The 24,424-nt window shown below is 38.5% G+C and overlaps 1 protein-coding gene across 2 annotated transcripts in view; it reads right to left on the bottom strand.

The window, feature by feature from the left end:
• The window catches only part of DSC2 (desmocollin 2), a 36,406-nt gene extending 15,007 nt beyond the window's left edge, over nucleotides 1-21,399 (bottom strand). For both annotated transcript variants that reach the window (XM_080821293.1, XM_080821292.1), the window contains exons 1-9: nucleotides 20,941-21,399; nucleotides 13,302-13,386; nucleotides 11,996-12,195; nucleotides 10,726-10,845; nucleotides 9,305-9,460; nucleotides 5,573-5,717; nucleotides 4,224-4,390; nucleotides 570-704; nucleotides 137-322 (exon numbers count right to left, since the gene is read on the bottom strand). In XM_080821293.1, the coding sequence (XP_080677419.1) occupies nucleotides 137-322; nucleotides 570-704; nucleotides 4,224-4,390; nucleotides 5,573-5,717; nucleotides 9,305-9,460; nucleotides 10,726-10,845; nucleotides 11,996-12,195; nucleotides 13,302-13,386; nucleotides 20,941-21,009 (1,263 nt within the window). In that variant the 5' untranslated portion in view covers nucleotides 21,010-21,399. The remainder of the gene's footprint in view (nucleotides 1-136; nucleotides 323-569; nucleotides 705-4,223; nucleotides 4,391-5,572; nucleotides 5,718-9,304; nucleotides 9,461-10,725; nucleotides 10,846-11,995; nucleotides 12,196-13,301; nucleotides 13,387-20,940) is intronic.
• Between the last annotated feature and the right edge of the window lie 3,025 nt (nucleotides 21,400-24,424).

The following is a 24,424-nucleotide window of genomic DNA, read 5'->3' as shown; positions in this document are numbered from 1 at the left end:
AACACAGCATTTATATTTACCTACGTATCTATTTTATCCCTATAGTTACCAGAATTTTCTTCTTTTCATTAAGCTCTAGTATGCTAATCTATGACATTATAAGCTGCAAATAACTAATTTACTAATTTATTCTTACCTTAACCACACACAGAACTCCTTCATTGGTTTTGGGGTCTGTTACTATTTTAAAATTCCCATTTTCGTTGCCCTTTAAAATGGTATAATTTGCTCTCCAATTAGCAGTATTCATTAAGTCCTTATCCTCCACAGTAACACGTAAGATTTCCACATCAATTATATTTTCTTCCACTGACGTCACATACTAAAATAATAAAAACAACAAAAAGCCTTAATTAGTAACTGTCACAAATAGAGCACTATGGGAAATAAACTCAGTTCTAATTTCCAAGGACTACGTATACATGATTTTAAGCCCTAAATCCAAATTACTGTCATGGGGATTGGGGATACTGCATTTGAAATCATGGGGCAGGCATGGATAGAGTTATGCTTGTTTAGCAATTAACACCGGGTTGTACATTTTTCTTTTATTACTATCACATACTTACAGAAGTACGGGTAAAAGTTGGCAAGTTGTCATTTACATCTCCAATATTTATGATGCAAGTTGAAGTTGTCTGCAAACCGAAATATTGACCATCCATGTCTTGTACTTTTATTTTCAACTGGTATTTATCAATTAGCTGAAAAGAAAGAATTTAAGCACTGAGAGAAAGCAACATTGTAAATGAAACCTTACTTTACATTCTGTAATTTTTCTTGCATTAAAAATTTAAGAAATACGTGATTAAATTTCATAGTTTTCATGTACTGGCAAAAGAATAATTTCCTCACACCAGTAATTTTCTACTAATTTATGAAAATAGAGTAGTTTCTCAAATTTAAAGTGCTACTCTATATAGAATATAGAAAAACTGGTTTTAGTTTACTCACCAGAAAGGGAAGATGTAGCCATAGCATATTTTAAATTGCCAAGCAGTTAATCGAAAACATTATCTCCTATCCAAAGTACATTCTTAGGTTGAAAAATATACAGCAGTGACTCTTATACCAGTCTTGAATAATAAAGTAAAATAGCCTTCCATTAAAAAGGCAAATTTTAAATATTTACATTTATAAAAAGATCTGGAACTATAATTTTTTTTTCCTCTACGGAAAATGTAATCTGGTTCTTAGAGCTTTACATTCATCGGGGATGGTAGAAGGCTCAATGCCAGATTTTAAAAAAATGTGTTTCTCCTCATAATGACTTCATTTATCCTAAGTATTAGGGCATGAAAGGATTAAAAGCAATTCTAATAATAATGCATTCTGGACGAATTTTAGGAGCCTTGGGTTCTTTTCCTAGCTCTGAAAATAACAAATGTAATCTCTCTGGCAGTTGGAAAAGTCTTTTTAGCCAGGTTTTCTCTTCTATAAAATTGATACTAATACCTTTCCTATATAACTCACCTCTTTTCATAAGACAAAATAATATGTAAAAAAAAAAATCCTACCCTTCTACCAAGAATGTTTACCCTTCTCTTAATTCTGTCACTTCTTAAACTTTCTTGTCCATTATGTCTTACCAAAAATAAAACTAATATTTCTCTATCTCTATGTTTTTTACACATGATTTTCCTGATGTACTCTTCTCTCATAATCAATCACATATGCAGAGTTTAAAAATGCTGGCCAGGGGCGCCTGGGTGGCTCAGTGGGTTGAAGCCTCTGCCTTCGGCTCAGGTCATGATCCCAGGGTCCTGGGATCGAGCCCCACATCGGGCTCTCTGCTCCGCGGGGAGCCTGCTTTCTCCTCTCTCTCTGCCTGCCTCTCTGCCTACTTGTGATCTGTCAAATGAATAAATAAAATCTTTAAAAAAAAAATGCTGGTCATATTTAAAAACTCATACTAGTGTACTTTCAAGGAGAGAATACATGTTTTGTTGGCAGTGAATTAAGATTTATTCAAAATAATCAACTGGCTGATAAACAAGAAAGAAATGAAGTTTGGGACCTAAATATTAATTTGTGATATCTTCAGATGGAAGAAAAATTGTGATGTTTAAAGAGCTTAAGGGGTTGAAAGGAACAGATGAAAGCTGGAATCCTGGCATCAGTAAGCATCTGCAGAGCACTCTTGGGTAAAAACACTCCAAGACTTCTTCATTAGTCCAATGTTCTCAACTGACTTATTAGAAGGAGCTACTTAAGACTTAATAAAAGAGGATTTGGTCTATAACCTGCTTTTCCTGAGCACATTAATTCCATGAAGAATCTGTGTAATTTCTGGAGGTATAACGGCAATTTATTCATTCATTTATTTTGCAAATGATACTGCATTCCTCACTGGCAAATACAGTAAAAACAAATGAATTTATAAATAAAATACAATTTTAATAAAATAAAATAAAACTTCACTTAGAAATGTCCGTGTGGGGGCTCCTGGGTGCTCAGGTGGTTAAGCAACTGCCTTTGGCTCAGATCATGATCCGGCAGTCCCAGGATCAAGTCCCACATCGGACTCCCTGCTTGGCGGGGAGTCTGCTTCTCCCTCTGACCTCTCCCTCTCATGCTCTCTCTCTCTCTCAAATAAATACTATCTTAAAAAAAATGTCCTTGTAGATGCAGTAAAAATGATTAATTTTACTAAATTTTATTAAATTTCAACCCATAGTCTAGTGAAGATGGGAGGTATGCATAAAGCAGTTCTGCTACATCACATAATATGATGTCCTTCTCAAGGGAAGTACTTGTGTGATTATTTATGAACTGAACTAGCTATTGTTTTGGGGGGTTTAATTGCACAAAATACCATTTTTACATGAAAGATATCTATCATTATTCAGACTAGTGTATTTGGAAGACATTATATCTTAATAAAGTGAATCTGTCACTTCAAGGAAAACAGCTATTTGTTGTCAAATATTAGAGTTTCAAAAAAAAATGAGACTTCTGGAAAACTTTTATCAACCACTGTGATATCAATGGAGGTGAGAAGGTGACATTTTTCCTATGTTGCTTAATGAAATGTGTCAGTCTATGGAAGATCTACATAATTCAGTGAAAAACCCTTTTCCAATTGGTCAACGCAGGATTTTAAGAAATTATACATGGATAAATTGTCCAGAGTACAAGACAGACCAATGGATTTTAATATAACAAAGTATGAAAGCTCCTTTATAAGGCTTTAGAGTGCACATTGCAAAAAACACATTTATGAAACTAACATTTATGAAACAAAACTTGTCAAGTTTTGGTGTAGTATCAAAAGAGTACCCACAATGATCTAAAATCACTATTAAAATATCCCTCTCTTTTCTAACTTCCTATCATGTTGTATTATCTTTATATACTTTAGCTAAAACTACATATTATAACAAACTGAATGCAGAAGGAGATATGAGAATCCACCAGTCTTATATTAAGCCAGGTATTAAAGAGGCTTGGAAAAATGCATTATAATGTCATTCTCAGTAAATTATTTACTGCTTTAGAAAATGTAATTATTTTTTATAAAAATGTTATTTATGATAACACGTAATACACTTATGATTTTTAAATGAGTGAATAAATAAATATTTTAAACTTTTGTCAGCTTTAAATACTAATGAAATAAATATCAATAAATATAACCCATATAAACAAAAGATCTATGGAATCTTCAATAATACTTAAGAGTATAAAAGGTCCTGAGACCAGAAAATTTGAGGAAAAGTTTCACTTTTCATATTTGACACCTCCTGTTTTTATTCTGTAAAAATGTTAATATTAGGAAACTTGACTTTGTAAAATGTACACTTCAAGGGAGAACAAATTAGCGGTTCAAAATTAGCACGCTGCAAGGTTAACTACCTCCATCAGCATACTTAATAACTTTTCTAAAATGAGATTCATGGGGCGCCTGGGTGGCTCTGTGGGTTAAGCCTCTGCCTTTGGCTCGGGTCATGATCCCAGGGTCCTGGGATTGAGCCCCGCATCAGACTCTCTGCTCAGCAGGGAGCCTGTTTCCCCCTCTATCTCTGCCTGCCTCTCTGCCTACTTGTGATATCTCTCTGTGACAAATAAATAAATAAAATATTTAAAAGATAATAAAAATAAAATAAAATGAGATTCACAATATGCTTTTCACAAACACATCTACAGGTGCTATACAACATATATACAGATATGATTCAATGGCGATGTGATAATCAGGTTTTGTCTGTCGATATTTAGGTCACCTCTCTGTCTAGCTGAGATGAGGACGTGGTGATCACGCCTGTGGTTGGATGCATGGAAAAGAGCGTGGGGTATGCTGGCAACTGCTCGATGATGGAGTACTTGAGACGCGTGTGCATCGTGTCAGGTTCATCTTTGTCCGTCGCACATACCTGTCCCACGGTAGAACCTACATATTGAAAAATCCTCTTTAATTTCCAAAACATTTACATTATCAACATCCCCCCTTTATTTCATTCCTTTCCATCTACCTCAAAAAGCTTTTGGACCATTTAATTATATCGCAGAATAATAGTTTTTATACATTTGCAGACTTCTATATGCAGTATCATTTTAAAAAATATCCCAGCAGGGGCACCTGGGTGGCTCAGTGGGTTAAGCCTCTGCCTTCAGCTCAGGTCATGATCTTGGGGTCCTGGGATCAAGCCCCGCATCGGGCTCTCTGCTTAGCAGGGAGCCTGCTTCCCCCTCTCTCTCTGCCTGCCTCTCTGCTGACTTGTGATCTCTGTCTGTCAAATAAGTAAATAAAATCTTAAAAAAAAAAAAGGGTTCAAGCCCCAATTTAAAAAATATCCCAGCATTCTAACCTTTGGGAATTTGTTGACCACATCTGTATTTACTGCATTTACTGTACAATTTGATAAATGTTGATAACATCCATCCATTGCCTTTGTATTTCTAGACTAAAGAATTCTAACTACTCTTTAACCTTTTTCTATTTGCAAGTCTGCCCTTAAATTGATCAAATTGTCAAAAATGTGTCCAAAACTCTTGGTTTAGTTAGATCTTTCTGGAAGACTCAAAAACTGCATTCTGACTTCCAGCTGATGGGGTCCATTGACATAAGATTGAGAAAACCTTTGTATTACTCTCAGTGACCTTTATGATAATGGTCAGAGTACTGTCAATTATTTAATCAGTATGGAATATCAGTACATCTCTTCAAGACTAAGACTTCAACTGCTCAAAACCTGTTTCTTTTTAGAGTGTGTTCTCATAAAAGCATTTATTTTATTTCACATATGAAGTAACTGAGTAATTTCTCTAGTTTTCAGGCACTAGGCTTGGCTTTCCAAGTGTATGATGCATCATTTAATCTTCACAACAATCTCGCAATATCAAAAACCCATTTTACAGATAAGGAAACTAAGGTTTGTCAAGAGTAGGAAACTTGCCCAGGGTTACAGCACAGAGCTAGTGAAAGGCAAAGCAAAATTCCACCCACAGCAACCCTGAGTGGCAAGTTCCTTGTTCTTGTCAGCAGAATATGCTGCCTCCCAATGGCCACAGTGAAATTCAATTTATGAATTAAAACATTAAGCTGCCATACATTGTTAAGGTAGGTACGCACCAACTCTGCAATTTTCAGAAACTGTAAAAACATAAGTTGTTTCTGTAAAAATTGGATAGTTATCATTTTCATCCTCAATTCTGATTACCAAGGGCAGGGGAAGCTCTGGAGTATATCCATCTGGAGTTGTGGCGAAGGCAATTAGCTGTGAAGAGTCAAGTAAGAAAAAAAGCAAAATTAAAATGTGGTTCCAATTTCCTTTGGCTTTAATTTGGAAACTGTTCAGCACTGCAGTGTGAGTTGCACCATTTGTTATGTTTGAGGATGTGGACATAACCTTAATGTCACGGGAGGTGGTTAATCTCATGGTGTACTACAGGATTTTACGTTTATCTGATATAATAACATAGATAATTTTAGAGTTGCCCTGTTGTGGATGACTGTAACAGCTTTTACTATTATTTTCCAAGAAAAGTCTTGAAGATTATTTTGTGGGTTGTTATGTTTTGTTTTATTAAGTTTTTTATTTTAGTTCCAGTTGTTAACATAGTGTTATATTAGTTTGCGGTGTTCTACAGTGATTCAACACTTCCATACAACACCCGGTGCTCATCACAACTGCACTCCTTAGTCCCCAACCTGTATTTCCCCCATCCCCTTCTCCAATTCCTCTGGTAACCATCAGTTTGTTCCCTATAATTAAGAGTCTATTTCTTGGTTTGCCTCTCTCTTTTTATTTTTCCCTTTGCTCATCTGCTTTGTTTCTTAAATTCTACATATGAGTGAAATTATATGGTATCTGTCTTTCTCTGACTGACTTATTTCACTTAGTATAATACTCTCTAGCTTTATCCATGTTATTGCAAAGGCAAGATTTCATTCTTTTTTTTTTTAAAGATTTTATTTATTTATTTGACAGACAGAGATCACAAGTAGGCAGAGAGGCAGGCAGAGAGAGAGGGAGAAGCAGGCTCCCCGCTGAGCAGAGAGCCCGATGTGGGGCTCGATCCCAGGACCCTGGGATCATGACCTGAGCCGAAGCTTTAAGCTTTAAGCTTTAACCCACTGAGCCACCCAGGTGCCCCAAGATTTCATTCTTTTTATGGCTGAGTAATATTCCACTGTGCATACATACCACTGTTCTTTATCCACTCATCTATCAGTGGAAAAATTATAATAATCTATCAGCATTATAAATAATGCTCCTATAAACACAGGGGTGCTTGCCTCCCTTGGAATGAGTGCTTTTGTATTTTTGGGGTAAATGCTAGTGTGATTACTAGATTGTGGGATAGTTCTATTTTTAACATTGTGAGGAATCCCCATACTGTTTTCCACAATGTCTGCACCAGTTTGCATTCCCATCAACAATGCAAGAGAGTTCAGGGCACCTGAGTGATTCAGTCAGTGAAGCATCTGACTTCAGCTCAGGTCATGAACTTGGGGTCATGAGATGTGATCTCAGGGTGACATCAAGCCCCGCCCATGTCGAGCTCCCACTCAGCAGGTAATCCACTTCTCTCTCTCCCTCTTCCCCCGCCATGCTGTCTCTCAAATAATTATATAAAATAAAATCTTTCATAGAAAAACAATGCAAGAAGGTTCGTTTTCTTCACATCCTCAACAATATTTGTTGTTTCTTGTATTTTGATTCTAGCCATTCTGACAGGTGTAAGGTGATATTTCGTTGTAGTTTTGATTTGCATTTCCCTGATAATGAGCAACATTACCTTTTCATGTTTCTGTTGGCCATCTGTATGTCTTCTTTGGAGAAATGTCTGTTCATGTCATTTGCCCATTTTTAAGTGGATTATTTGGTTTTGGGGTATTGAGATTTATAAGTTCTTTATGTATTTCGGATACTAACCCTTTATTGGATGAGTCATTTGCAAATAACTTCTCCCATTCAGTAGGTTGTCTTTTAATTTTATGGCTTTCTTCACTGTGTAGAAGCTATTTATTTTGATGTAGTCCCAATAGTTTATTTTTGCTTTTATTGCCCTTGCCTCAGGAGACATTTAGAAAAAAAGTTGCTATGGCCAGTACCAGAGAAATTATTGCCTGTGCTCTCTCCTAGGCTTTTTATGGTTTCAGGTCTTACATTTAATCCACTTCGAGTTCATTTTTGTGTATGGTATAAGAAAGTATTCCAGTTTCATTCTTCTCATTCATTTGCATGTAGCTGACCAGTTTTTCCAACACCATTTGTTGAAGAGACTGTCTTTTTCCTACTGCATATTCTTTCCTCCTTTGGTGAAGATTAATTGACCATATAATTGTGGGCTTGTTTCTGGGTTTTCTATCCTACTCCATTAATATAGGTCTCTATTTTTAGGCTAGTATCATACTGTTTTGATTAGTACGACTTTGTTTATCTTTTTTTAAAAATATTTTATTTATTTATTTATTTGAGAGAGAGAGGGAGAGGGAGCTCTAGCAGGGGGCGGGGCAGAGGGAGAAGCAGACTTCCTGCTGAGCAGGGAGCTGGATGCAGATGTGAGGCTCAATTCCAGGTCCCTGAGATCATGACCTGAGCCCAAGGCAGATGCTTAACTGACTGAGCCACCCAGGTGCCCTTTGTTTATTTTTGAAAAATTTTATTTTATTTTTTTAAGTAATCTCTACACTCAATATCAACTTGAACTCACAACCTTGAGATCAAGAGTCACATTTTTCAGCAAATGAGGCAGCCAAGCACCCCAATTAGTACAGGTTTGTAATGTAACTTGAAGTCTGGAATTTTGTTTTTCTTTTTCAAGACTGCTTTGGCTATTTAGGGTCTTTGGTGGTTCTATACAAATTTAAAATTGTTTTTTCTAGTTCAGTGAAAAATGCTGTTGGCATTTTGACCAGGATTGCATTAAATCTATATATTGTTTCACATAGTATGGGCATTTTAACAGTATTTGTTCTTCCAACCCATGAGCCTTGAATATCTTTCTGTTTCTCTATTATTTTGTTTTGTGTGGAAGTTTCCAGAGCATGGATTTTAAATACCACTCTCTGAATCCTCAATAACTTTGGATTCTTAGGACTCCAAACTCCCCAGGTGCAGTTAACTAGAATATTATCTTATATTCTCCTAATTAGGATTTCATGCATATTGCTAGTTAAAGTTAGATAATCCTCTTCATGAGAAATTTTTACTTTTTAAAAAAAGGAAAGTCAGAAATAGAACAAATGCACGGATGTGAACTGTGTGTGGAATGCAATATATTTCTTTTAATTTTATAATATGAATTTGAATTCCAATTTTTCTCATAACCGTTCTCAGAGAAAGCAAAGCATCACAGGTACGTAGAAGGCATTCTTATAGCGATTCCAAATCTAAATATTCAATCCTAGGGACACCTGGGTGGTTCAGCCAGTTAGTGTCACACTCTTGGTTTTAGCTCAGGTCGTGATCTCAGTCAGGGTCCTGAGATGGAGCCCTCTATGGGGCTCTGTGCTCAGTGCAGAGTCTGCTTGAGATTCTTTCCCTCTCCTTCTCTCTCCCCCTCTGCCTCTCTCCCCACTCAGCTGTGCTCTCTCTGATATACAAAATAAATAAAGAAAATAAAGAAAGAAATAAAATCTTTTTTAAAAAAGCAAAACTATCACACTAAGACCAATCTAAGAATCTAATGCTCTTTTTTCTATAAAACTCTTTTTGCTCCAGGTCTGTGCTATCAGATGTAGCCAAAGCATAGACAATAAGCTCAGAGAACAGAAAAAGATTAATGAATTGAGAATGGGCAGTGAAACAGCCAAACTTAACAATGACTAATACGATACATAAACTTCAGACTTTACCTCAAAGGATTCATACTCCTCACGATCTACAGGACGAGTACAATACAGGTTTCCAGTATCTCTCTCCACATAAAATAAATTCATAGGTTCTCGGTCCACCCCAGGTCCTCTTATGGAATAGAATATAGTGTAGTTTTGTGCAGTGTCAGATTGAATCTGGAAAGTAGATATTATATACAGAAGAGACAAAAGTTTATTTTAGTATAACTTTCATCTATATATATTTATGCAATCATATTGCCATTTTTGTTGTAATAAGCAATTGCCCCTTTAATTTACTACCATGGATGAATAAAAAACAGCAATAGAACAAGGAAGCCTAATACTTGAGAAATTTCAAGAGCAAGGCATGAGGAAAACAACGTAGTAGCGTCTTAGCTTTCCAGAATAACTGAGAAATACTTTAAAGGTTAAATGTTACCTATGTGGACCCAACATTTAAGACTTTAACTGTCTGAGAAAACAAAGTATTCTGAGCATGAAAAACTACACTTTCGTCAATTTTTTAAGCTTGAATTTTTATTATACATAACACAACATCTGAGTTGCTAGGTTTAAAGTTACTGTCTACAGGGCAAAAACCATGGGAAATGCTTTCTTTAGTTAGTTTCTGTTATTTGTCAGCATCTTTTTTATTATTGAAGCTGAGCTGAAGGGAGGAGTGGAAATGAGTGAGAATACAAATGACATAATATCCTGGCAAATGTGATATTCTGGTACTTGAAATTTTTTCCCAAGTTGTTTTGATCCTTTTAGTAATATCTTGACTGTATGTCAGGATGACACACAATTATTTTCAAATAATGTCTTTCCCAAATTCAATATGCTCTTCTCTCAGCTGTATTAAATTTGTCGGTGGGATATAAAGAAGAGTTCTCTCTCAGATTTCAAGAACGGAGAGAAAAGAAACCCAAGTCAAGGACTGAATGGTCATGGCAATGGCTAGTGGAAGAAGGAAAGATTTGCTGAGGTTGCTACTAAAAGTTAAAAAGAGAGAAAGGATCCAGTATGATTTCAGTAGTGGACTTGGGGATAAACAATAGAAAGGAAGTTTGTGTCTTTTGCCCTTCATAGCATTTGTCCTGGTGTCAGCAAATTCATCTATTATGGAAGATGTTTGGGGTTTCTAGGCTATGTCCAAGTGACATGAATGCTAATATGAAAATTCATTAAGGAACCATGTGTTTGAGAGTGCTAGGTGGATTTAATAATTTCATATATGGATTTTGCATGACTAAAACTGCAAAAAAGTATATGCTGGCCATATACCCATATACCCATTTATTGAAACATACAATACACATACTCACTCATGTATTCAGACAGAACTGATTTTTAAATAACTGCATATTCATTGTCCAAATTTAAAAAAGGAAAATGGAAACAATTAAAGTCCACAGTGAAAGGACAGTAAACTGTACCTGTTGAAGAAAAAGTGGGAAAGGACCCAAGGAATTCTCCTGCATTGAACAAGGAATAGGAGCCCATCTTCTTTTGGCACGTCTTAGAACTTTTTCTTTAGAATGCCTCTTCTTTAATACCTTAATTTAGAACACAGGAAAAAAATAATAAAGTCAATGATTACTTTATTGACAAACATTGAAATTCTGACCATCTCTCATGAAGATTAACTGGAAAGGTGAAAAACCATGGTGGAAAACCAAACTAAATGTCAACACTGCAAAAAGATAACAAAGAAATAGCGGTCCTGTTATCACATCAATCCTCTTGAGAAAATAACTTGGTATGAATATGGAAGAAAGAGAGATGGAATTGGAAGCCTAAAAGCAAAATTAAAAAACAAAAACAAAATCAACGTTACTGTTGCCATATTGCCATGCAAAACCATGGGAGGCGAGAGATGCAAGGAAGAGAAATTAAGTGAGTGACCCTCCAAATCTAGCATATGCACCTTCCACTCACCAGTAGCTAAGAAGAGCCACGGACCAACAGAGAGATCTGTGTCAGAATGAGGAGAGAAAAATGGTGACAATTCTCAAGCTACTGCAGTGAATAATGGCCGATGATTGAATAGAAATCATCTGGATCTTTGGTGTCAGAGTCCCATAAGCATGCATGAAGTCTGAACCTCAACCTAAAATAGTCATCTACTTTTTTTTTTTTTTTTAAGATTTTATTTATTTATTTATTTGACAGACAGAGATCACCAGTAGACAGAGAGGCAGGCAGAGAGAGCGGGGAAGCATGCTCCCCGCTGAGCAGAGAGCATGATGCGGGGCTCGATCCCAGGACCCTGGGATCATGACCTAAGCCGAAGGCAAAGGCTTAACCCACTGAGCCACCCAGGCACCCCTAGTCATCTACTTTTTAAGACTACATATTATGCTGTCTAAGATACATATAGACCTCCAGAAACAGAGTTTCAAAATTTGTTTTAGAAATCTATTCTAGAGGAAAGATTAAGAAATGCTTCTTTGTGTCCAATCTCAAGTTCCCATGCTGTAGCCTCCCAAGTTCTCTGTTCCTATCCCATATGAAAAGCAATGACAACCTAGAATAACTGATGAGATAAGACTTTTTCCACGATGTGAACACTGTTAGGTTGCACGATGGTTTCCATTCTTCATCAAGCTAAACTATCCCACATCCTCTCTGATTTCACATCTTCCCTGGTAATGTTACACCTGCAGAAAACAACTCACTATACTTCATTTTTATAGTTTGGTGTACCTTTGTTTGATGCTGTAAAAGAACACGCAGTTTCCTTTCTTCATGGTTCTCAGTGTTGTAAAGTAATATGGTAAAACTTCTCTCCTCGGATGACAAAAGAATAGCATTTGTTGCATAGATGGAACCATCTTCTAAAATTTGGAAATCAGGATCACTTGAATGAATTAGATTTGCAGATTGAAAGCATTCCTTCAGGTTAACTGTAGGAAATACACACACACAACAATCATTTGTAAAATAAAACAAAACAATATATAGTGCTAACAGCGATCTATGCATTTGTTGGGGTGGGGAGCCAAAAAGTTAAAATTACACTGACACTAGTAAATGTTGCATTTTTTGCAAGAATATATGAAACTACATGGTTAATTAAATTGTGCATAAACACATATGTCACTTCTAATACCTACTTTACATCCTTTTAAAAAAAGAGACATTTGTCCTAAAATAAAAGCATGTGAGTTCCAGTGTTTGAATAGGTAAACCAATACCAAAAGAAGTTTTTCTTTATTAACTGAAATTACCTATAGAGCAACACCTGAGAAAACTTAAGTTAAACAGAATCTGGAACATTAATCAGCAGTTATTAAATTAAAATATTTCTTAACCCTTTGCATCTATTGTTAGAGTCATTATATTCTGCGTTCTCATTGGTCTGCTTTTTCCTTGCACATTTGAGTTATATGAGAAAAATTAATTGATATGGAGTGTCTGAGTGGCTCAGATGGTTTAGTGTGCTTTGATTTCAGCTCAGGTCATGATCTCAGGGTTGTGGGACTGAGCCTGGCGTCAGGCTCCATCCTGAGCGGAGCCTACCTAAGATTCTCTCTCCTTCTCCCTCTGCACCTTTGACCTACTCTCTCTCCCTCTTTCTCTCTCTCTCAAAAAAAAAAAAAAAAAAGTATATAGTTTATAAGAAGCATTTGTGGAAATATATATCAGTAAAATGCTAAAATGTTTTATGATTAAAATCCAAAAACAATTACCTTTAAACTCAAGAAATAGATTCAATACTACTTCTCAATTTCAAATAAGTATGTAATAATATATACCTCAACCTCATGTAGCAGAAATATTAATAATTATTTATTAGTCAAATTAAACCTTCTTATCTATTTCATATAATCATGTTTTTCAGTAAAGAACAATATTCCTTTTATTGGAATGACATTGTATGTATTACAAATGATAACGTATTATATTAGTTTTAACTATTAATTCCAATACAGCTATCCTTTTTAAAATGACACTAATTTTACAAGATCATACCAAGTAAGATTTATCATACATTTTAGCAGTTTCTTACCTCTACCAACAAATTTATCAGCATCTAGTTGGGAGGGAACATGTAGTATGACTTTTTTGCAGGCATCACAGGCAAATGTTAAGATCTAAAACATCAAATCAGTAATTATGCATTAAAAAAAGATCCTTTTAATGTAGACGTAGTTTATATAAATTAGGAATTGGCATAATTATAAATTAGTTTCTACAACTAGCAAAATCAAATTTAAAAACATATACTGCAGTAGAAATCAGAACAAAATTGTCTGATGAGGAAGAATAAAACAATAGACCAAGAGTCATGGCTCCCTCCTTCACAAAGCACGTAAACCCCAAGAATCCCTTACCCTCTTAGCTTTTGTTCCTATTCTATAAAAAGGAGTTAATAGTAAATTCACTAATGTAATGAGTCTCTGGAGAACTGAGTGACAACCAATGTGAGAGCACTAAAAACTTAGGCAGCACAGGTATGTGACTAGGAAAAACAAAAACAAATTTACAGAGTCAGCAAAGAGTTTCAATTAATAGTCAATTGCCTATGAACCATGGTACCAAATCAATAATATCTTAAACAAAAACCCAATGCTTTAAAGAGAAGCATCCACTCATTTCATGGAGCGACCTGGAGATTATTTATTATGACCCATACAAACAAGCACATAACTTTGAAATACAAATTTATGTTGAAGGCGCATCTTCTCGTAGGTGACCAGTAAGGTCATTTTACAAAATATTTCACTTAAAATTTTTGAAATGAGTTAGTGATTTATGGCAACCAATTCCAATATAATATATATTTGAACACAGTGAAATTTAATTCTGTTCTGTCTAAAACTGTAATGCACACTTCTGAAAGATTCACAATTCTATAGTTTTGCAAAGGCTTTTGACCAAAGGCAAGATAGCTGACTAGCACTGACACTATATTTACAAAGTCTATAAACACAAATTTAAAAAATCAAAAATTTGGATTAAAATTTTATTCCTAATACACATTTTTTATTTCTACTACACATTCCAATATATATTTAATTATCCAATTTAAGTTAAATAGGGAGGATCAGGCAAGGCAGTGATTACATGTCATTTGGAAATTAGGGATGGACACAGTGAAGATACTATTGGATTGGATATTTTTTTTTAAGATTTTATTTATTTACTTGACAGAGATGACAAGTAGACAGAGAGGCAGGCAGAGAGAGGAGGAAGCAGACTTCCCGCTGAGCAGAGAGCCCGATGTGGGGCTCAATCCCCTGACCCTGGAATCATGACCCGAGCCGAAGGCAGAGCGTCCAACCCATTGAGCCACCCAGGCGCCCCTATTGGATTGGATATTAAAAGATGAGAAGAACGTTCATTGGCTGAATTATCTTAGAACAGGAGTAAAATGAGATGTGTGATGAGTCCAACTCAGGGTGGTTGAAAGCATGCATCTACTTCTTCATCCAACCAACATTTACTGGTTGCATTCTAGGTACAAGGCAGTGCTCAACAGTGAACAAAGCAAAATCCTTGACCTCATGGGGATTACTTTATAATGAGACAAAAAAATAAATGCACAAAGATCACATAAAGCCAGGAGTTATATGTTATAAGAAAAATAAAGCAGGGAGAAAAGGTGACAAAGGGAAGACCAGAAGGCCAAATGAAATGAGGAAGCAAACCAGTTCACTAACTGGGAAGTCTTCCAGGTGGAAGAAAAACCAGAACAAAGACCCAGAAAGAGGATTTTACCTGGTGTACTAGAGGAACAAAAAGGGAGTCATGGTAGGAAAGCACAGTGAGGTGAAGTGATACAAGGTGATATTAAAGGGACAGTCATGGGCATATCACATATGGTCTAAAAGGCCATAATAGGAGTATAGATTTTATTCTGAGTACAAAGAGAAGCAACCATAGGTTTAAAAGCTGTGGAGCAGCATCATGTGGTGAGCATGTACACAGACTCGTTCTGGTGGCCACGTGAGAACAGACTACAGAGAAGCAAGAGCAGAAGCGAGAAGACCAGTCGGGAGGTTCCAGCAGAAATGTGAGAGACGGAGGATGGCGACTTGGACTAAGGTGAAAACAGCAGAGAAGTGAAAAATGGCTGGATTAATTCAATACTTTAGAGAACAGTATCCTGGACATCCATTCATTCATGAATTTAACTAATATTTACTGAATGTGTACTGCGTACCAGACACAGAGCAGTAACAATGATCCCCATGACACATTCAATTCAAGGATAAGACACAGTTGTAATTTCAATAAAGTAGGATAAATGTTCTGCTAGAGAGGTCTAAGGTGATAGGATAGCCTCATGGTGTAAGAGCTAGGTAAGGTCAACTGAAGAGTGGCTATGGTAGCCACGTCAAAAGGGGCAGAGCTTCTCTGTTCCAAATACAGAAACAGCATATGTGAAGCCCAGAGATGACACAGATCTTAGAACAACATCTTAAAAGCCTGATGCTCACAGCACAAGAGGGGCAAAGTTTGAATGGATTCAGGGGTGCCTGGCTGGCTCAGTTGGTAGAGCATGCGACTCTTGAACTCACGTGAGTTCGAGCCCCACTTTGGGTGTAGAGATTACTTAAAAATAAAATAAAATCTTAAAAAAAAAATAAAAGAAAATGGATTCAGAGAGGCAGGTGTGGGGTAAATTCTGAATAATGTTAACAAAGTATGCGGATCTTTTTTTTCCCTAAAGATAGTAAGAAACCAAAGATTTGCTTTAAGCGGATAAATGACATAAGCAGCTTCCTATCAGAGTAAGGGAGTTCTGAGCAGCGTGGAGAATGGATCAGGAGAATGATTCTCACTTCCAATAATAGCAGCTAGATCATTCAGGGGGGAAAAATGCCAAAATGAAAAATGATGGATATTTTTTTTTGTTAACCCTCCTAAACCATCTAGCAAAGAATTGCTAGGCAGAAACTGGGGATCAAACTCAAACAGAGTAGTGATCAGATGCAACATCTGATCTAAGAAGACTGGACTCTGGTTGTTTGGCCTCAATAAAAGAGAAGAAAATCAAAGCACAGGCCTGCCTAAGATCTAAGAGAAGAGCTGCCCACATTAATCTGAGACCCCCAAATGGAAAACCTTTGCTGTAGAGGGATCCTGAGACAAACCAGTCCTTGAATGGATTTGTCACCTTATTTGCTTGGTCTGGGAACCTCAAGCCACCGATTAGTTTAAAGGAGGCCTAGCATGTGTAATCACTACCACAGATGCTGAAAGACATTTGACCAAATTCAATAACAACCCTTAGATTAAAAAAAAAAAAAAAAGCCCCCCAGGAGTTCGTAACTACTTCTTTAATGTGATTTTTATATTATATTTTGTTGTAATCACAACATCTATGGGAAAGCATAAACTAAACTAAGAAATAACATAGACTTTCCAAGGTCATCATTTATAGTTAACTTTACATTAAAATATATTAGGCAGGAAAGAAATATTAGATGACCTATGGACTGGAAAGGAAGAAGTAAAAAACGAATCTCTATTTGCATTTGATAGGACTAATTGAAAACTCAAAGAAATCAACTAATAACTTACTATAAAACAATAAAGAATTTCAGTAAGGGAGCAGGAACAACTATTAGAATACAGAAATCATTAGTCTTTATACACATAAATACAAGTTAAATAATATAATGAAAGAGAAGGAATCATTTTCAAAAGCAATAAAAAGTTTAAAAGCCAAGGAGTAAACAACAAGAAACATGTAAAACCTACTTAAGAAAAATCTGAAAACATTTCTGAAGGACAGGAAGGTAGACTCAGATAAGAAGAAAGATGTATCAATATTTTGAAAAAAATAAATCAACATAAATACATTGATTTCCACTAAGTTAAATTATAAATATCATGATGTCAATAAAAATCTTAACAGTATTTTTTCTGGAAGTACACAAGCTGATTTAAAAGATCATAAGGCAAAATAAAAAACTAAGAATAGGTAGGAAAATTATGAAAAAGAAAAGCTATGAAAAGATATTAGACCTACCAGGTATTTAAAAACTCTACGAAGTCTCATAATTAAAACTGCAGTATTATATATGAATAGGCAGAAAGATATTAGATGCTGGAAAGGAAGTAAAACAGTTTCTGTTTGCATTTGTTGTAACTGTATACAGTCCATAAATGTAACTTTGTTACACTCACCAACAATTTATAGGAGTTCCTATTTCACCACATTCTTGCCCATGCTGTGTGTCCTCAAACTTTTGGATGTTTGCCAAATGAGGAACATGTTATTGAAGTTTAACTACATCTTTTCTTATTATGAGTGAGGCTGAAATATTTTTATGGGCCATTTTTATTACTTTATGGGACTTTTTCATATCAATGTTCATGTTGGACTATTTGATTTATAAGAGCTCTTTATATACTCGTAGATTAGCCTTTTTAAAATATGATCTGCAATTTTTTTTCCAATTTCAGTTACCTCTTTGACTTTACTTATAATATTTTTGTCTGGTTTGGGTTTTTTGCCATGGACAACTGTGTGTGTGCCTTAATATAATTGATTTATATTGTTTATAATATTTATAATATATTTATATTAATGGTTATAATTTGACATAATTGGTTTTCTCAATATTAATAAATGGCTTTTGAAATCTAAGCCACGTGAACCATAGATAGCCCTTCTTGACTCCAAACTTAAATAGGAATTCACCATGTTTTCTTTTATTAAGTATATGGTATATGTTACATAAACCTTCCATCTGTTTAGATTTCTCTGTGTTCTGCATGAGTTATTGGTTCAACCTTATCTTTTGCTAAATGACTGCCTAGATCAAGTAGTCTCATACTATATACATATTATAATATAGTATAATATAACATGCTATATAATACAGCATATTATACATAGTGTAGTACTATACTATAATACTATAATATATTAATATAATAACTAGTATAGTATATTAGTATACTATGTATAATATATATTACATATATAATACTCTCTATATATCCTCAATGATGTGATGTGCCATCCATTATAAAATAGCCTTCCATCTAGTCATGTACAACATTTATGCAGGTGTGAAGGAGCTAGTAATATCTACCAAAGTAGAGAGTCATTTATACTTGTATCTGGCAATCCTACTTCTGGTAATCTATTCTATTCATTCATACATCTGCCCATACGTGAAATCCCATATATACACACGTTTATTCACTATGACATTCCCTGTAATAGCAAAAAGTAATAGCAGAGGTGATGGATAGAAGCAAAGATATCCATAAGATATTTCTGAATGTAGATTTAATGGGACTTAATGATACTCCCTGAATGAGGGGAGCAGTGAGGAAGGAAAAGCAAGCAGCCTCCAGGCATCCTACCTAAGCAACAAGGTGTATGGTAGAGTCATTCACTGAATTACAGGATATTGTGAGAAGAAAAGCAACGTTGTTTGAGAAGATAATAACTGCTGTGTCCCACATCATACTAGGTAGATATAAAGACGTATTGTTCAATGAAGACATCCCAACTAACAAAATAAATTTCATTTAAGGAGACACCTATAATGATATTTCATGGACAGGACCTAGAATAAGGAGTCTGATTCTGAGTAGTCAGGGACAGGAAGATCAAAAGAAAAAAAAGGGGAGTGAATTTCAATAAAGGTACAAGCTACAAGGTGGAACTGTACAAGGAATGGTTTATATTCAGCAGCGGAGATCCCTTGTGACCTTAGAAGAGTGAGCAGCCTCGTTCGGTGTTTAGGTAGAAACCAGAGTTCAAGTGGTTAAGACCCATGTGAGGTAAGGCTGTATTAGGAAGCACAGAGAAGCTGATTTGTGGAATGGTGAAGGATTAATTGGGTGCATGGGGAGGAGGAAATGTAAAGGGTGTTCCCCCAGTGACTAGGAATTATTCACTCTTACTTAATAATACCTTCTACTCAAATGCTCTTTACACATCCATCACACTTGAGGCTCACAAGCGTAAGAACCACCTGAGGCTGGCAAGACTTTGCCCTGGTATCCATACAGACACCAGAACAACTAGAAGGACTCAGACCACGCCTTCCAGCCAAGAATGTAGCAGGATGTGGGGTGTAGCCAGCGCCAGAGCTTTTTACCTATCCCACTTCTGGCCAATCCAGCTCTGAAGCTAAGACAAGTCACCTTTAGTTTATTCACTTTATCGTCTTTCTTCCAGAAAGGATGGGAGAGCACACAGAGAAAGTTTTGTAAGCAGAGGCAAAGCAGTGCTATTTATTGCCCATACCTATTACTGTCCCTGCTTAATTACCCCTTTTCCTTCAAAGAATAATGGCCAGTGCTTTAAAAAGCGGCAACTTTATTAGGGATCTAACCAAAGTCATTTCTTTGTCATCAACTACATATGTTGTGACCGTTATTTATGCCATTCTTAGTTTTCTCAACTGTAAAATATTAATTGTTGTGCACAGAAAGGTATCACCTTTCTGTGATACCGATGTGCCCTGGGAATTTAAGTCCATAGAATTCCTAGAGAAAGACATCGGAATGACGGTACTATAATTTCATGACGTAAAAATTGAAGGAATCGCCTGTAAGCTAAGAGCGGTTGAGTAGTGAAATTATCAGAATATTTCATTCCCCCCCCACCTCCGCCTCCGCCCGTTCCAGCACTCCCAGAAGGAATCTTCCCGCTGTCTGTTGTCCAGGTTTGTTCCCTTGTCCTTCAGACAACTTGAGCTCCAATTCCTGGGGGTCAAGGAGAAAGGACACTACCAGGTTGAGAACTTTCTGGCACCTGGTCTATTTAATTTTTCTCTTCCTGGAGGACTCAGGAAGTCCATTTCGGGAAACCTCTGATCCCAAACTCTCCCAGGGTCGGCCCATTGGCCTTGAATTCCTGTACCTTCTGCCTTTCCCCGCTCCGCCCCCGGCCATGGGGAACTGTCCCTCCCCAAGTAAGGCCACGCCTTCTCACGCCCAGATTTGGGGAGTGAACACTTTGCTACCGTGTTCTTTCTCAGTTTTAGACTAAGAGGGCCTAGGAGAAGAATCCAGATGTCTCTGTGCACAAGAGATTCGGAAGAACATTTCCCTTAAAATTAAGGGGGTGGCAACCGCACACGCTGACAAACAATGGGAACCCTACAAAGGGTCACCTAGGGCCCGCCCATCTACCGTTTTCGGGCGCGAGTGTGGAGACCACTCCTCTACGCACACTCACACACAGGCGGAGAGCAGCCCCCTGAAAGGCGCGTAGCCCTCTCCCCTTTGACCCAAGGGCGAGCAGTTTCCGCCCGGTCCGCGCAGGGCTCCCTTCGCAGTGGCCGGAACCCGGCACCGACGCAGAAGTGGATCGCACCTTCCCCGGGAATGGCAGAGGCTCGGAGGAGCCGCGCTCCCCGCTCGTCCCCAGAGGCCACGGTTTTGGCTGGGCGTTCGCAGCTGGCGTCTGCGTCTCTGTCTGCCTGCGCTGATTACATCTCCCGATGACACCCTTCTCCTCCCTTGCGGGAGCGCGGCGCCCAGGTCGCGAACCTCTTCCTGGCAACCTTCCCCCACTCCTCCACCTCCATTCGTTCAACCGGCCGGCGACCCATTGCCCTCCGCTTTGCCCGCCACCCCCCAACCCACCCCTGCCCCCAGAGTTTCCTCTGGCTCCCCCATCGGGCGGAGACCCCCTCCCGGGAGCCGGCAGCCGGGCGGCCACTCACCGTGAGGGTCAGCAGCAGTTGCCAGCACAGGGCTCCGCTCCGGGAGCGTGCGGGGCGGGCGGACGCCATGGGAGCACTCGGGGACAGGTCACGGGAGAGGCGCCGGGAGGTCGGGTTGGGAAGGCTCGGCGGGGCCGAAGGCCGCGGCCCGAGTGCAGGCTGGGCAGGCCGCGCAGGACGAGTGCGAGGCACAGAAGGTGGCGCGCGGGGAGAGGCGCTTTTCTTCTGGCTTTCTCGGGAGCACTGGCCTGGCACCCAAGGGGCTTTTCCTCTGGCCGAGGGTGGGGCTCCAGGCGCGTCTGAAAGCCACCGATCGGCCCCTCCTTGGTATTTTCTCAAGTCTTCATTTCTTTTAGAGCGCAACAGGTGGGAACTCCCTCTCGCCGCCACCCTTTTACCTGCGCTAGGTGTTTCTCAGCAGCGGACGCCACCTATATGCCCCATCTCGGCCCCCCCCCCACCTCCACCCCGGTGTCCGCCTGGAAGATTAGCAGCTGGCCCTGCCCAGCAGAAGCCCTGACTGTACAAAGACTCACTCCCGGGGCGCGGCGGGCCGCGGGAAGGGGGCGCGAGCCTGGGCGCGCTTTAGCGCCCCGGCTCCGCCCCGCGCGCTGCCCTCTCCGCCGGCCGCTCCTAGGTCAGAGACAGCTAGAGCTGGACAGGTCGCTAGAGCTGGACGGGTCGCCAGAGCTGGACGGGTCGCCAGAGCTGTCCCAGCTGCGTGAGGCCTACATGCTGGAAAGGAGCTCCAGGAACTCTTTGCTGGAGTGAATTTACTGCAGACCTCCAAGTGCAGTTCCGACAGGGTTTCCATCTGTGGCACCCTTTCTGGGGCGGGGGGGGGGGGGGGAGTCTTGTTTTTGTTTTTAGAAATGCCATGACCAATACAGCGGTGATGCAAGAAAAGTACCATAAATTAAAGACATTAATTAACTAATTAATTAATTAAGGGGTTCCAGACTACCAAAAAAAAAAAAAATCAAGGGTAGGTTACAACAGAAAACGCATCTGTTCAAATCCTTGACGTTAACTAAGTGTGCGCTACTGCCCTTCTCCAAGACCCTCCATTGTCCCAAAGTACCTCCACTGACCTTTGTACACCTGTCTCCTAAATTGAAGTCCTGGACATTTACTAGCGATTTCTCTCTTCCTTTCCTACCACCAAAGAAAAGAAAAAGAATGGGACACAGTTTATGTTTGGTTTGCAATGTACTTGAACTAGATGAATTACCTCAGGCTTTAACCTGGAAGATTAAAATATGAAAGCAGTTTGCTTGAGCTCTCCAGAGAACAATGACAGGGTGTTCTGACTCATCCTCCAGCACCTCTTTTCCACTGCTGGCTTAAACCAGGGAAGTCTGACCACAAAGGAGAAATTTGTCTGTTCCATTTCATTTGGTTTGCCTCCTCTGGGATGTTTGGAGAAACCTGTTTCAAAAGCCAACCATGTCACTCACACCATTTCAGTTCTTAAAAACATGTACCATCCTATACCATTAAACACAGAGCCAAAATTATTATAATATTGACCATAGAGTTAAACTCAAAGGTCAAGCCCTACATGGCTTGCATTCTACATATTAGTCCCATGCTTTCTTTTATTAATGACCCATAATGAGCTGTTCTGTTATTTCCATAGCCAGAAAATTTATCATTGAACATTTGCTCATAAAATAAGCCTGGGTCATCGGCATGAGACTATAGCTGACATGCTTCTGTTTCCATGTTTTTTAACCCTCATGTTTTTCCAGCAATGATTTCATCAACACACCTCATCCTGTATTAATGACATCGTGATCTCTAGCATGAAGCTCTCAGGAGGACAGAGAAACAAACTAGTTTCAGGTTCTAGGAATGTACTCAGGCTATCATCATAGTCCTTGACAATAGGACATTTCCAAACTCTTACCTACCCTTCAACCTTTATTGCCTTAAGGGTAGTTTACGTTTTTCCTCATTCCAGAAATGGGTGGAAGAGCAATCTGAAAAGAATTCATCTGAGATATTATTTTCATCTTTCACACTAAGTATCTAATTGAGGCTATTAAAAGGGTGATGGGGGTATTGTGACTTTTTTTCTTTTAAGAAAGAAATGAAATATAAGGGACTTCCTCTAAACAAGTGGCCTAATGTATTTAATATATTTAGATTAGAGTAAATGGTCACTGAAATGGATTCCTCTATTATACATTTTTGAAATATCAGGTATAAATTTGAAAAGACAATGAAATGGATGTAGAAGAATTTTTTTGTAACAATGTCTTTTGCGGTGGGGGGGGGGGGCGCCTGGGTGGCTGAGTGGGTTAAGGCCTCTGCTTTGGGCTCAGGTTGTAGTTTCAGGGTCCTGGGATCAAGCCTCGAATTGGGCTCTCCGCTCAGCGGGGAGACTGCTTCCCTCTCTCTCTGCCTGCCTCTCTGCCTACTTGTGATATCTGTCTGTCAAGTGACTAAATAAATAATCTTAAAAAAAATACTTTATATATTAAAAAAAAAAAAAAGAATGTCTTTTGGGGGATGCCTGGGTAGCTCAGTTGGTTAAGCCTCTGCCTTTGGCTCATGATCTCAGGGTCCTGGGATGGAGTCCCCCACCAGGCTCCCTGCTCAGAGGGAAGTGCGCTTCTCCCTCTGCCCTACCCCTCACTTATAGGAAGTCCCACTTAAGTAATGTAATTAAAGTAACACTGGATGCTGTCTATGGTAACTTCTACTTCTAAAATTAAACTACTTCGACTTCGTGGGGCTGATTTTTGGAAAAGGTTAGCTGGAAATGGATGTTTATTTCCACATAGAAAATAAAAATCAGAGTTGTCCTTAAAGAGATGAACAAACAGCCACCCCAGGTCCAGGAGGGCATAACTATGGCGACTAGTTTCACAGCTTTCGAATTTCAAAAACCAGAAAGCAAGCATGTTAATGGTGACCAAAAAATCCCAGTTACTCACTGAAGTGTACATAGAGACAGCTTTTCCCCGAACTGTATGATTTCTGCCAGCCCTCCCCCCATTGGAGCCTGGGAAGGAGGGTCAATGTGCACAGGTGACCCTCAGGGCAAATCTATCTTGGGATGGGGCAAGGACACAGAATGGAACCCAAAGGCAAAGGAAACACTTAGGATGTCCTAAGTGCTCCCTAAGTGCTAATTAATTTGGGTATCCCTCCTGTGCTACCATATCCCTACAACTCACCCCCACACCACCCAATCTCATCTCTACCACAGCTCCCTGGTTCTTGTTCTTCCAGTACCCACCTCAGACCCTGGTCTAGGGCTGAACCCCAGGGCAAATCTCTCAACCCCCTTCCCTTCGACATAAACTCCAGACCTGGTCTGACCCAAATGGATCAAGTACGCAACTCTACGGTGAGATGCCACAGTCTGTGCTAGTGGTGCCCTTTCTAAAAATTTAGACCTTTTTTCCTTAAAAAGAATCCTCTTATGTAATGGGAGAAAAGTTTTTTTAAATGTTATTGTCCGATAAATAAAATT

This window comes from Martes martes (genome assembly GCF_963455335.1).
Source record: "Martes martes genome assembly, chromosome: 13".
Taxonomy (NCBI): Eukaryota; Metazoa; Chordata; class Mammalia; order Carnivora; family Mustelidae; genus Martes; species Martes martes.
This window is presented reverse-complemented; position numbering and strand designations above follow the sequence as displayed.